The sequence below is a fragment of the Ovis aries genome, chromosome 1, assembly GCF_016772045.2.
Source record: "Ovis aries strain OAR_USU_Benz2616 breed Rambouillet chromosome 1, ARS-UI_Ramb_v3.0, whole genome shotgun sequence".
NCBI lineage: Eukaryota > Metazoa > Chordata > Mammalia > Artiodactyla > Bovidae > Ovis > Ovis aries.
The window spans coordinates 8,845,674-8,859,523 of NC_056054.1; the positions used below are offsets into that span (position 1 = coordinate 8,845,674).

Below are 13,850 nucleotides of genomic sequence, written 5' to 3' on the forward strand. Positions count from 1 at the left end.
CTTTCTTCGCTGTCCAACTCTCTAGTGATCCCAGTAAGAATAGACCTGGTGACACCGTGCCCCTCCACAGGAACCTTCGATAACTCCACTGTCCTTCAGGAGAAAGCAGAATCTCCGGGGACTGACAAGCACCTCACAGGGCCTCCCCTCATACCAGCCACTCCCCCACCTACTTCCCATAACCACACTGGCCTCCTCCCAGCTCTTTTGCACCAAGCATCTCCCTGCCCAAGAAGCTGTGAAAATGCTGTCCTCTCTTTCTGGAACCTTCTTCCCTACCTCCTTGGGCCTGGTTGGCCCCTCCCTAGTCTTTAGGTCCCAATCTAAGAGTCATTTCCTCAAGAATGTTTCCAGATACAGAATACCCCCTCTCTCCCCATCATATATTTTCAGAGTACCACATACTTTACCATAATTAATTGATCAACTGAGTAATTTATTTAATGTCTAGACAGTAAGATCTGTGAGTGCAGGGTCCATGTCTGTTCTGTCCCCAGAATCTACCACACTTCCTAGTATATAGGAGGCACCCGGTAAATACCTGTTGAACAAATAAATGAAACAGGAAACTGAAGCTCAGAAAGATTCAGTAACTTTCAGAAGATGATACAGTAGGTGACCAAGCTAGGATTCCAGCTGCGTCTCTCTGGCACCCGGACTATGGTCTCCTCTACTGGGGAAGCTGGTAAGGAATCCGCCTGCAATATGGGAGACCTGGGTTCCATCCCTAGGTTAAGATCCCCTGGAGAAGGGAAAGGCTACCCAGTCCAGTATTCTGGCCTGGGGAAGTCCATGGACTATACAGTCCATGGGGTCACAAAGAGTCAGACACGACTGAGCGACTTTCACTTCAGTTCACTTCACTACATCACACCTTCTGAAACTGAGCAGGACCCTGCAGGGGTCCCTTTTCAGGGACAGAGCCTGCAGGGGTCCCTTTTCAGGGACAGAGCCTCCTCTCTACCCTCCCCCGCCCCACCCTCGGTATCCCCTCCCTCTTGTTTCCTTAGCCTCCTAGGTTTTCCTCCAATTCCAAAGAGTAAATTTAATGAGAAAAGTGAGAAAATCCAAAAACAAAGGAGAAGAGTTAAGGCAGACAAATTAATACGTCTACATCTGTGTCTTCATTTCTTCTCTGTAAACAGGTTCATCCATACTAATTTTCTAGATTCCATATACATGCATGAATATATGATATTTTCCTCTTTCTACTCTGTGTAACAGGCTCTAGGTTCATCCACCATACTTTTACTGCCTCAAATTCATTCCCAAATGTCCCAGTTTTAGTCAATGACTTCTAGACTGTGCCGAGCTGAGGACTCGGGAGTTTGAGACCCTCTAGAGGGTAGAGGCTCAAGTCTGCTCTGACGATGGCATCTCTGCTGTTGGAGTCTTCCCTGCCTCTTAGGCTCCTCTGACACTCTTGCTCCTGCATCACCCAGTTTTGATTGAAGATGCTGTAAAAGTTGTTTGGAGATTCTCTCACACTTTAAACAAGGCATCATATTTCATGGTTACAACCTCAAGTCGTAAAATATAACCTTCAGCTGACACCACACTCCTAAAATATTAATTTACACCTCCTCCTTCTCTGGCAATGGGCATTCTCCATCGCCATTAAGTCATGTCTATTCTAGGGTGCAGGTGTGTTATGCTGATAGTTGCCTTTCCAAGTTTATGAGTTTATTTATGATCATCTTTAAATTTCACCGAAATTTCCTCAATTAACTATAATTTCATAGAACTCTCCCTCAGCCCCCTTTGACGTCTGCTAACTCTCTGGTGACTCACAAATTTCAGGTAGGGATGGAGGAACTTGCATCGTGCCCCTCCCCACCCTCCACCATCTGAAGCCAACTCCCGTGCACGCTCTTGCATGCCTAGAAGCCCTGAGGTCTTCTGCACTGGGGTTCTGTCCATGTCTTCCCTGCTCAGGGGTACTCAGCTTCTGAGAAAAGGAAAATCTCAATTGGCCCCTCTTGGAGAGAAGCCGCCATCTGACAACTCAAGTGCAAGGCTGAGAGAGCCAGGGCATGAGAGCCCCAAAGCCACCAGCAGCGCCCCCCTCTTTCCTTCCACTGTGAAGCTCAGTGTCCCTCACCAGTTCCCTCTTCTGGGGGCTCAGAATTCTGCCCTTTTTGTTGTTGTTGTCCAGTGGCTCAGTTATGTCCGACTCTTTGTGACCCCATGGTCTGCAGCACGCCAGGCTCCCGTGTCCTCCCCTATCTCCTGGAGTTTGCTCAAATTCATGTCCGTTGAGTCAGTGATGCCATCCAACCATCTCATCCTCTGTCACCCCCTTCTCCTTTTTGCCTTCAATCTTTGCCAGCATCAGGGCCTTTTCCAATGGGTCAGCTCTTCACATCAGGTGCCCCTTTATCCTTGGCTTTATCAAGGACACCCTTTCTTTTTATTTAGTGGGAGTATAACTGCTTTACAATGTTGAGTCAGTTTCTGCTGTACAACAGTGTGAACCAGCCGCCCTCTTGGCTGCCCCACCCCCGGCCCGCCCCCTCTAGATCAGGGGGAGCACAGAGTTGAGCTCCCTGTACTGTGCAGCAGCTGCCCTCTCGCCAGCCATTGTATACATGGTTAGTGGACCTATATCGATGCTTCCGTCTCAATTCATCCCACAAGGACACCTCTTTCTAAAATGAAGAAACTGCCAATTGCCCAAGAGCATCGCTGTTTCTGCCACCCCCAGACTCCTTCCATAGACACTGCCCCCGAGGTGCCGTTCCGAGAGGATGACGTAGACGGGACACGGCACTCAGTGAGGTGCCGCTTCTTTGCTGCACTTTCTTTACAGGCCAGATGTCACGGCAGATGCTTCCCCTGCATCTGCATTTTCTCATTTGATTCTCTAACAGCTCAAAGAGACAGGTGTTATGCTATCCACACCTTCAGTTCAGTCCAGTCGCTCAGCCGTGTCCGACTCTTTGTGACCCCATGAATCTCAGCACGCCAGGCCTCCCTGTCCATCACCAACTCCCGGAGTTCACTCAGACTCACGTCCATCGAGTTGGTGATGCCATCCAGCCACCTCATCCTCTGTTGTCCCCTTCTCCTCCTGCCTCCAATCCCTCCCAGCGTCAGAGTCTTTTCCAATGAGTCAACTCTTCGCATGAGGTGGCCAAAGTACTGGAGTTTCAGCTTCAGCATCATTCCTTCCAAAGAAATCCCAGGACTGATCTCCTTCAGAATGGACTGGTTGGATCTCCTTGCAGTCCAAGAGACTCTCAAGAGTCTTCTCCAACACCACAGTTCAAAAGCATCAATTCTTCAGTGCTCAGCTTTCTTTATAGTCCAACTCTCACATTCATTCATGACCACTGGAAAAACCACAGCCTTGACTAGACGGACCTTTGTTGGCAAAGCAATGTCTCTGCTTTTCAATGTGCTGTCTAGGTCGGTTATAACTTCCAAGGAGTAAGCGTCTTTTAATTTCATGGCTGCAATCACCATCTGCAGTGATTCTGGAGCCCAGAAAAATACAGTCAGCCACTGTTTCTACTATTTCCCCATCTATTTGCCATGTAGTGATGGGACCAGATGCCATGATCTTCGTTTTCTGAATGTTGAGTTTTAAGCCAAGTTTTTCACTCTCCTCTTTCACTTTCATCAAGAGGCTTTTTAGTTCCTCTTCACTTTCTGCCATAAGGGTGGTGTCATCTGAGGTTATTGATATTTCTCCTGGCAATCTTGATTCCACCTTGTGCTTCTTCCAGCCCAGCGTTTCTCATGATGTACTCTGCATGTAAGTTAAATAAGCAGGGTGACAATATACAGCCTTGACACACTCCTTTTCCTATTTGGAACCAGTCTGTTGTTCCATATCCAGTTCTAACTGTTGCTTCCTGACCTGCATATAGGTTTCTCAAGAGGCAAGTCAGGTGGTCTGGTATTCCCATCTCTTTCAGAATTTTCCATAGTTTATTGTGATCCACACAGTCAGAGGAGAAAACTGAGGCTCAGAGAGTTTTTAAAACTGGCCCATAGTCACACGGCTACTAAATGTTGGGTCCAGGATTAGAATCCAGGATGCTCAGACTCCATGCCGTTATCCACCTCTTTCTCTGCCACTCGGGTCTCGGCCCCTGCGATGCCAGTCCTGACACAGGCTCCTGGAAGCCCCAGACCCCAGAGGCGGGTTTTGCAGGTGGGAGAGGTCTCCTCCTACTCTCCTTCTCTCCTCCTGAGGGGCCTGAGGCAGGGGCTGTGTGCTCTCTCCACAGGGAGAGAGGGCCCCCCACCCATGCTCAGGTAGAGCTGGGTGAGTTCTTGGGTCAGGTTTCTTCATGGGAAACTCTGGTCCCTCAGACCCAGGCCCCCACCCTCAAGCAGCAATGCCCAGCAGAAGCACCTCAGGTGCTTCCCTGAGGTTTCTCCTAAGGAGCTTCTGGGACAAGTTCAAGAGGAAGGTCAAAGGGAAACCATGGAGACAGGGCAGCCCCTGGCCTGGCTGACCTGTGTAGGGGATGTACCTCAGCAGGGACCAGGGTCTTGGGCTCTGACCAAGCTGCAGCAGCTCTGGAAGGAGCAATGCCCCCATGAGTCTCCTGCCATGGGTCATAAGCCCCTGTCCTCATCTGCAGTAGACAGGGGTGGCCAAGATCATGGTCGGTTGGCACACAGACTTGGGTGGAATCACCTTCTAGCTGTGTGACCACCAGCAACCTCTCCAACCTCCATTGCCTCACTGTAATATCTTAATATCCTGAGGTTTTTTTGGTGAGGATTAGATAACACGGGGTCTGGCACCCAGTCCGTGCTTGATAAATGCTGGCTAGTGGTAGCCATGGCTATCTGAATCATGACAGCTAACTGTCACTGAGTCATTACTGTGAACAAGGCCCTGTGCTCCATGTGGAGTGTTTATCAACTTGAGCCTCCCTTCGCCTTAGGAGTTAAGTACGGCTCTTCTTATCATCCACAGGTGAGAAGGCTGGGGCACAGGAAGTTGAGTAGCTAGCCCAAAGTCACTCAGACAGGATTGGAATCCAGGTGACTGGACTCCAGAGCCCACGTGCTGAGTGGTTTCGCTACAGTAACAGTAGTGATGGGCAATAAAGTGAAGTGAGCGTGTCAGTCACTCAGTCGTGTCTGACTCTTTGCGACCCCATGGACTGCAGCCCTCCAGGCTCCTCTGTCCATGGACTTCTCCAGGCAAGAATACTGGAGTGGGTAGCCATTCCCTTCTCCATGGGATCTTCCCTACCCAGGGATAGAGCCCAAGTCTCCTGCATTGCAGGCAGATTCTTTACCGTCTGAGCCACCGGGGACGGCAAAGACAACAGAATTAGGACCAGCGGTCCCAATGGCAGTGGAGGGACACTGTAGTTAGGAAAGCTCTCTGGGAGCCACGGTCCTTGCCGAGGCCCCATGGTCAGAAACACTCGGTGTTCACGCTGCCGGCCATGGCATTGGTGCCTGCTGTATGTCGGATAACTGGCTCAGCACAAGGGGCCCTCTAAGCTATCTCCATCACCATGCTGGCTCTCTTGCCCCTCTCCTGATCTTTTTAGCTCTGAACTGCCTCTAGCCATAGAACTGATACCCTCTACTTGGAGATATCATAGGCTTTTCAAACTTGACCTGGACAAAATGAGTTCTCTTGACTGTCCTTAGGGTACACACTTCCTGCTCCCTGCCCCAGTCACCCCCATTTTGGTTACTGGCATCCCCACCCTGCCAGCACTCCAGAAAGAGCCTAGGAGTCAACCTTGACCCTTTGTTCCACCAACACCTGCATTCATTTCATCACAAGGCTGCTGGCTGTGCTCTAAACCCAATCTGCCCCCTTCCCGCCATCTCTGCCATGGCCGCCCTTGACTGAGATGCATCAGCTCCAGCCTGCACACCTGCAATGGCTGCCTCCTAACTTGCTTCCCAGTTTTGCCTCTTGCCAACTAAAATCCCTCTCCTTTATATCATCCAAACTTTTTTTAAAAAAGTCAGTTCAACTGTGCCACTCCTCTGCATAAAGCTCTTCCCTGGCTACCTCCTGAACTTTGAATCAAAGCCAAACTTCTTGTCCCAAACTTGTCCACAGCCCCATCTACTCCCTCATCTCCTGCCCTGACTCTACATTGCCCCATGGACTGGTTTTCTCTTCTTCTAACATGCCAAGCTCTCTCCCACCTGAGGGTCTTTGCATCTGAGGTTCCTTTCCCCAGGTCTCCACACAATAGGCTCCTTCTTGTCATTCAGGCATGCTAAGTCACTTCAGCCAAGTCCGACTCTATGCAACCACATAGACTACAGCCTGCCAGGCTCCTCTGTCCATGGATTCTCCAGGCAAAAATACCACAGTGGGTTGGCATACCCTCCTCCAGGGGATCTTTCCAATCTAGGGATTGAACCCGCGTCTCTTGATATCTCCTGCACTGGCAGGCAGGTTCTTTACCACTAGCGCCATCTGGGAAGCCCTGTCACGCAGGACTCAGTTCAAATGTCACCTCCTGAGAGTCCTCTCCTGACAGCTCCCTCCCTTGTCACTAGCTATTTCATCTCCCTCATAGTTCCAGTGGTAATCTGAAAATTGTTTCTTTGACTTTTGTCTGTTTCTGCCTCCCAGATGCTAAAGGGTAAACTCTATGAGCTCATGGAACTTGGTCTGACTTCATCACTGCAGTTCTCTGCATCTAGAACAATATCTGGCACTTTACAAGAATTTAATAAATAAAGATTGAGTTAGTGACTAGCTAGCACAGAGTAGGTACTCAATCAGAAGTTGTTAAATTAACTCCTGGGACTTCCTTGGAGGTCCAGTGGTTAAGACTTTGTCTTCCAACACAGAGAGTGTGGGTTCAATGTCTGATTGAGAAGCTAAGGTTCCACATGCCTCATGGCTAAAAATTCAAAACATAAAAAAGAAGCAATATTATAGCAAATTCAATAAAGACTTAAAAAAGGTCCATGTCAAAAAAAAATCTTTTAAAAAAGTTGTTAAATGCTGAGTGAATAAATGTGTACGCAATCACCCTTTAAGGCTAGTACTCATGTCCTGGCTTTAAGATTTGGGCTTGGTGGCAGGCCGGTGAGCCACAGCTCTGAGCTGGCATGGCTCAAGTTGAATGTAGGTTTGAATCCATGCTCTCTCCATGCCTGACGTTCTGCTTCTGTCTCATATTTTGCAGGTTCCTCTCCCTGGATCCAGAACATTTGGAATACAGCTGAGCACTAGCCACCCAACTTGCTGCAGACCAAATGCCCATCTCCCTGGGTTTAGGGGCAGCCTGGACTTGGACCTCAGAGTCCAAGTCTTTCTTGTTCAGACTGCTTTCTTTCCACCATCTGCCTCTCAGTCCCTAGAGCATATGAACCCCTTTCTTTCCCCCAGGCAGCCTTTTTTGATCCAGGGCAATGCACCTCACAAGTCAGAGGCCCATTACTGAAATCCACATGGCCTTCCTTGTGAATCAGAAAGGTTCAATAAGTTTAGGGCTCCCAAGGACATCTGCCTTTGAAAAGATGCCCCAAAATAACATAAACTGATGGGAAATCTTGCCTCCTTCCCTTTGCCAGCTGGGCCAAGCCTTGATGGACTAGTAGCCTCGGGATGGGCCTCCCAAGAGGCCAGACTCACACCTGCTCTGCCCCCAGGGCCCGGTTGGTCCCTGTTCCCTCTTGGTCTGGGCTGTGTCTCCAAGTCTTCCTTTCAGCCAGGCAGGTGGCATATACTGTTTGAGGCAGAGGTACACCACCCTTCAACACGCTCTGTGAAGCCTTGGACCCAAAGAGCTCGTGTCACTCCAAGCTGCTGGGCAGGTGGGCTAACCCAGGACAGTAATTTCTCCTTTGGGCTCGTAGGCCTACATAATTCTGATGGTGAATTAGACCCATCCAGCCATCCATTCACTCAGCAAGTATTTACGGACCACTGCCCAGTGGATGAAGTTAACCCACTCACAGATGCCATCCCCCAAGAGTTCTATGAGAAAGGAAGAAAGGCCAAAAGGCTTTAATCCTCCCAAAGTCTGTGCACACGAACACCCTTCTCTGTTCTTTTGGTTTGGCCTCCTAAGGAAGGGCAGTTTGGAAAATGACTTTCAGAAAATCATGGGCGTTATTGGGAATGCTTCTTAGCTCTTCATGCACCATGTAGTGAATAAGAATAATGGACCCTGAAGCGTAGGGAATGGGGGGCTCTGAGGGCTCCGAGAATGGGACAGTGCTTCGGCCCCCACCCCAGTTTTGAACAGAACCTTATCTCAGCCCCCTTGGGCCCTCAGGAATCTCTAAGGCTTGAAGCCCTCCTGAAAGTAAGATTTCACGTGCTTGGCTGACTTCCCTAGACTGTGTGTTCTGGAAGGGAGCATTTCTGATGTGGCTAATTGCAAGCTACCTAGAAATGACTTAGAAAGATCGGTCTGGGACTCCTTCCAGAAGGGTCTTGTGCTCCATGCTAAGGAATGTGAACTTGACCCTGTCAGTGATAAAGAGCCACTGGCAGGAATCTAAGCATGAAGTGATGCTGTCAGATCTGTGTCTTAGGAAGTTCACTCCTGCAGTGGAGAATGAATTGGGATGTGTGCGGTGAGAGGGCTGGGGGGCTGGAGATCCTCTGCAGTGAGACGGTGAGAGCTGAGAGAGCCTGGACCATCAGCAGCGGGGTCCCCTGAAAAGCGGCAGAGGTGTGGAGGGGAAGGTCAGTGCAGATAAGGATTTGTCAGGACATGGAGACTAAGGATGCTGGGAGCAAAGAGGGTGAGGAGTGTCAGATGCCCCTGGCACGTCTGATTTGGCCACCTTGAACGGTAACACTCATCACCGAGTTGGGGAGGGCAACAAAAAGAGCAGGTTCAGGAAAATAGAAAGTGTTAAGTTTGGACATGCCTCATTTGAAGGGAGGGCTTCAGGAGAGTTTGATATAATTGTGGGCCAGGCGCTTAGGACAGAGGGAGGGTTGGAGATCAAAGTGTCACTTCAAGCAACAACGCTAGTGGGCTTTCCCAACGGCTCAGTCGGTAAAGAATCCACCTGCAATGCAGGAGGCGGGAGATGCAGGTTTGATCCCTGGGTTGGGAAGATCCCTTGAAGAAGGAAATGGCAGCCCACTCCAGTATTCTCCTCCCTAGGAAATCCCACTGACAGAGGGGCCTGGTGGGCTACAGTCCATGGGGTCACAAAGAGTCAGACACAACTGAGCGACTAAGCACGCACAGCAAAGTGGGTGAGAAACTCCAAGAGATGCCAGAAGTTCCCAGTGAAGAGGCCATGCTAGACTCTGGCATTTAAGGGGAAGATGGGGGGAAAAGCCAGTGGAAAAGGAAGAGGGGTAGAATTATCATCATCTGAGAGGCTGAACAGGAGTCAGGAGTGAGCTGGGGGAGAGTAGTGACCCCTAAAGGCTCCGCACACCCATGAATTACTGCTGTGATGTGAGCACTGGGGAGAACCATCACCCCAGCCCACTCCATCCCCGGGAAGACCAGCCAAGAGTTGGCCATGACTGAGCACATACACACACACACATAGGAAGAATCTAAGACGAGTGATAAGAATGAACTTATTTTCAAAACAAAAACAGACTCACAGGTGAAGCAAACAGGTTTAGGGTTACCAAAGGGGAAGCCAGGGGTGGGGGAGGATAAATTCAGAGTTTAGGATTACTGGGCATACACTATTACTTATAAAATAGACAAATAACCAGGTCTTACTCTACAGCACAGGGAACTATTAATATGTTCAACAGCGTGTAACAACCTATAATAGAAAATCATCTGAAAAGGAATCTATATAGATATATGTACATCTGAATCACTTTGAAAATGAAAGTCGCTCAGTCGTGTCTGACTGTGACCCCATGGACCACACAGTCCATGGAATTCTCTGGGCCAGAATACTGGAGTGGATAGCCTACCCCTTCTCCAGTGGATCTTGCTGACCCAGGAATCGAACCGGGGTCTCCTGCACTGCAGGCTGATCCTTTACCAACTGAGCTGTCAGGGAAGCCTGGATCACTTTGCTTTACACCTAAACCTAACACAACATTGTAAATCAGCTATTCTTCCATTTGGAAAAAAAAAAAAAAAACAAACAGGAAGAATATGGGAAGGGAATATTTGAAAATCATGGTGAAAACAGGGAAATTTTGTTTCTTTGGTCTTTTCTGTATTTGCTAAGATCACTTAAAATGATCATGCGCTATTTTTGTCATCAGATAAGAGGCATGAGAAATTATCTTAGAAATAAGCTTGATTATTGTGGGGAGAGGGAGAAATAGGCTGGGAAAAGAGTGATCAACTGTCTCCGTTTGTCTGGAACTGAGGGGGGTGTCCATGATGCAGGACTCTGGGAGCTAAGAATTGGGAATGTGCTGGGGAAACCAGGACAAGCTGGTCATCCCAGCTGGGAGGCTGAGGTCGACGTAGCGCTGAAGGGAGGTGGGGCTTCCTGGGGGGCAGTGTTGGGGTAAAGAGGTTCTGAGCATATTTGAAGGCTGAGAGGGGAACACCATAAAACAGAGAGAGGGGCTGAATTTAAAGAAAAGAACTGCCAGGGTGAGGTCAGGGGGAAAGCAGCTGGGAGAGAGCCATTCATGGGAGACACGTCGGTAACAGGAAGAGAAACGATGTCTCTTCTAAGACAGGAGGGCATGAGCGGAGGGCAGACCAGCTAAAAATAAATTTGCTGATGTGGAGGAAGGAGGCTGAGAGAGTACACATCTGAGGACTAGGAGGTCTGATGAAGCCTAAAAGCCCCCAGAATACGTGGGGCCCCTGAGGGCCCTGGGTGGCTCCAAGACACATACTCCCCATGGTGGGGACCCCACATCCTGCTGGAGCAGACAGAGACCAGCTCCCACTGGAAGGTCCACCAGGCCTCCCAGGGGCCATCCATCCCTGAGACCCGCCCTGGCCACCTACCTCGGCAGGAGGGCAGCGGGAAGTCCCACGTGGCACTGTTCTCAGAGCCAGCGTGGCAGGTGAGCACAGCGTGGCCCTCCAGGAAGAAGCCGGGGTTGCAGCTGTAGCGGACCTTGTCACCGAGGTTGAAGGTAGAGCCCTGCTGGACGCCGTTGGGCAGCCGCCCAGGGTTCCCACATGTGTGGCTGGGGAGCACTGTGAGCAGAAAGAGAGACGCAGCCCGTGAACGGGGCTCCAGGCCTGACCCCCTGCCTCCGAGCGCCACCTCCCTGGGTGACCCCCCTCCCCAAGCCTCCTCTCTTTCCTAGGACAGGACTGTGCCCTCCCGGCTGCCTGGGCCCTGAGTACTCACAGGGGTCACGTGCTCAAAAGGAGCCCCAAGTGCGATTTATTCCCGGACATCCAGGTTTCCTGCCCTTTCTCATGAGCAGCCCTGGGTGTGAAGTATGTTTGAAGCTGTGGATCAGTTCAATCAGTCACAGCTGTATCCTGCCTTCACCACTCAGGGTCATTTTATCTGTTGCTACAAAAGGTCTGCATGTCCTCCTCCAAGGAGCACAGACCCCAAACCACAAACGCCTGCCTGAACTGTTTTCCAGGAATTTGTCTCTGGTTGAGCTAATTAAGACTAAATAACACCACCCACTTTCTCACTGGGCATGTGTGAGTGAACACTCAGTGACCATTTGGTATCAGAGGGCTGAAAAACTATACCCTCAGAAGGTGCTAAGTGCCCTCAAAATGGGCAGAGGCCTGTAGCTTAGTTACACGTGTACAAAAGGGTGATCACTGCACCTTTACCCAAGCACCTTTCCCCATGTTCCCCAAGCCTCAGACCACCTTGCTTCTCTAGTCTCTATCCCACAAATATCCTGAGGCCCTTGTCTTTGAATTAAAAGATGCTTACTCCTTGGAAGAAAAGTTATGACCAACCTAGACAGCATATTAAAAAGCAGAGACATTACTTTGCCAACAAAGGTCCGTCTAGTCAAGGCTTTGGTTTTTCCAGTGGTCATGTGTGGATGTGAGTTGGACTATAAAGAAAGCTGAGTGCTGAAGAATTGATGCTTCTGAACTGTGGTGTTGGAGAAGACTCTTGAGAGTCCCTTGGACTGCAAGGAGATCCAACCAGTCCATCCTAAAGGAAATCAGTCCTGAATATTCATTGGAAGGACTGATGCTGAAGCTGAAACTCCAGTCCTTTGGCCACCTGATGTGAAGAGTTGACTCATTTGAAAAGACCCTGATGCTGGAAAAGATTGAAGGCAGGAGGAGAAGGGGATGACAGAGGATGAGACGGTTGGATGGCATCACCAACTCAATGGACATGAGTTTGAGTAAACTCTGGGAGTTGGTGATGGACAGGGAGGCCTGGCGTACTGCAGTCCATCGGGTCACAAAGAGTCTGTGACATGACTGAGTGACTGAACTGAAGTGAACCAAACTTCCCTTTGGGAAGGCAGATCCGAGACTTGTTCTCCCATCTCCTCACTTGGATACTTTGTGAATAAATCCTCTCTTTGCTGCAAACCTCAGCATCTCAGCCCTGTGGCTTGCTGCGCGTTGGGCAAAACGAACCTGGTTCAGTAACATGTATATCCCATCACTTGAGATGCCCCAGGGAAATCACTTTAATCTCTTGGGTTTGATTGCTCTGATCTCAGACTCCATAGTCCTTCCCACTAAACACCATGGCAGGGACACAGACAGTGGCATGGAGTAGGCGCTCATTCAGCCCGGTGTCCTTTCTTCACGCGTATCTTCCCTGGCAGCCAGAAGAGGAGTTTGGCCCAGTGGGTTTAGGGGAGTTGAAGGGGTAATTAGTGCTGGAAAGAGGCAGTGAGGTAGGGAGACAAGAACCTGAGTTCTGATCAGACTGACCCGTTTCAAGGGGAAAATGGGGAGCTGGAGAATACCACACCTGAGCCAGAGCAGCAACGGCCAGCTGCCAACGTTCATTCATTATGCAGAGGAAATAGTCTTGCTGAGGGTGCTAGATCATCGTGACTGCCAGTCAGGAGGGAGAAAAGGAGCGTGCATCACCTGTGTGCCTGAGTCACACCTTCACCCTGACTCAGCTCCCCCTACTCTGTGCCTTTCTTCCTCAAGGTGGAACTGCCTGTGCCCAGAAGGTCCCACCTCTCACCATTCCACACCTCCCCACAAGGTGAAGACAAGTGGTCACAGCTGCATCCAGACCGCCATCCAAGTGCATGCATGCTTGCTCAGTTGCTAAGCCATGTCCAACGCTGCAACCCCATGGAGTGTAGCCCTCCAGGCTCCCCCATCCATGGGATTCTCCAGGCAAGAATACTGGAGTGGGTTGCCATTTCCTCCTCCAGGGAATGTTCCCGACCCAAGGATCAACCCCACGTCTCCTGCATCTCCTGCATTGGCAGGAGGATTCTTTAGCACTGCACCACCTGGGAAAACTTGCCTTAAAAGTACTTCTCCATTACTTCATCTGACGATGGTTTATGGACACCAGCCTTGAGAGGCCATAGAGTAAGACAGTGGAAAGTAGAGGCCTAACAGCCTCAGTGCTTGGGTTCACATCCCACCCTGGTGGCTTACTACCTGTGGGACCCTGAGCAAGTCTCTTCACCTCTCTGGGCCTCAGTTTCCTCGGCAATTCACAACAGTACCTTCCTCTGGAGTTGCTGTGACAATTAAATAAGTGGAGGTATATAAAGAGCTTAGAGCCTGGATACAGAGAGTACCACACAAGAGAATCTGAGTTCCCAGTCCAGTGGGACATGCGTATGTTTAAAGGTATACTAAGTCCCTTACGATGAGATAGGAACCAGGCAGGGGACCAAACCCTGTCAGGGGTTAGTCAGAGCCAGCTTCCTGGAAGAGGAGATGTCTATGCTGAACCTTGCGAGATTAGTAAGAATTAGCTAGGTCAAAGAGTGTTCCAGGCAGAGGAAATACCATGTGGAAAGACCCTGAGGCCAGAGACAACCTAAGAGTTCAGGG

At 50.0% G+C, this 13,850-nt stretch overlaps 1 protein-coding gene across 2 annotated transcripts in view; it reads right to left on the reverse strand.

The window, feature by feature from the left end:
• The window catches only part of CSMD2 (CUB and Sushi multiple domains 2), a 683,354-nt gene that overhangs the window by 427,699 nt on the left and 241,805 nt on the right, over positions 1-13,850 (reverse strand). For both annotated transcript variants that reach the window (XM_027967572.3, XM_060416549.1), the window contains exon 4: positions 10,872-11,066. In XM_027967572.3, the coding sequence (XP_027823373.2) occupies positions 10,872-11,066 (195 nt within the window). The remainder of the gene's footprint in view (positions 1-10,871; positions 11,067-13,850) is intronic.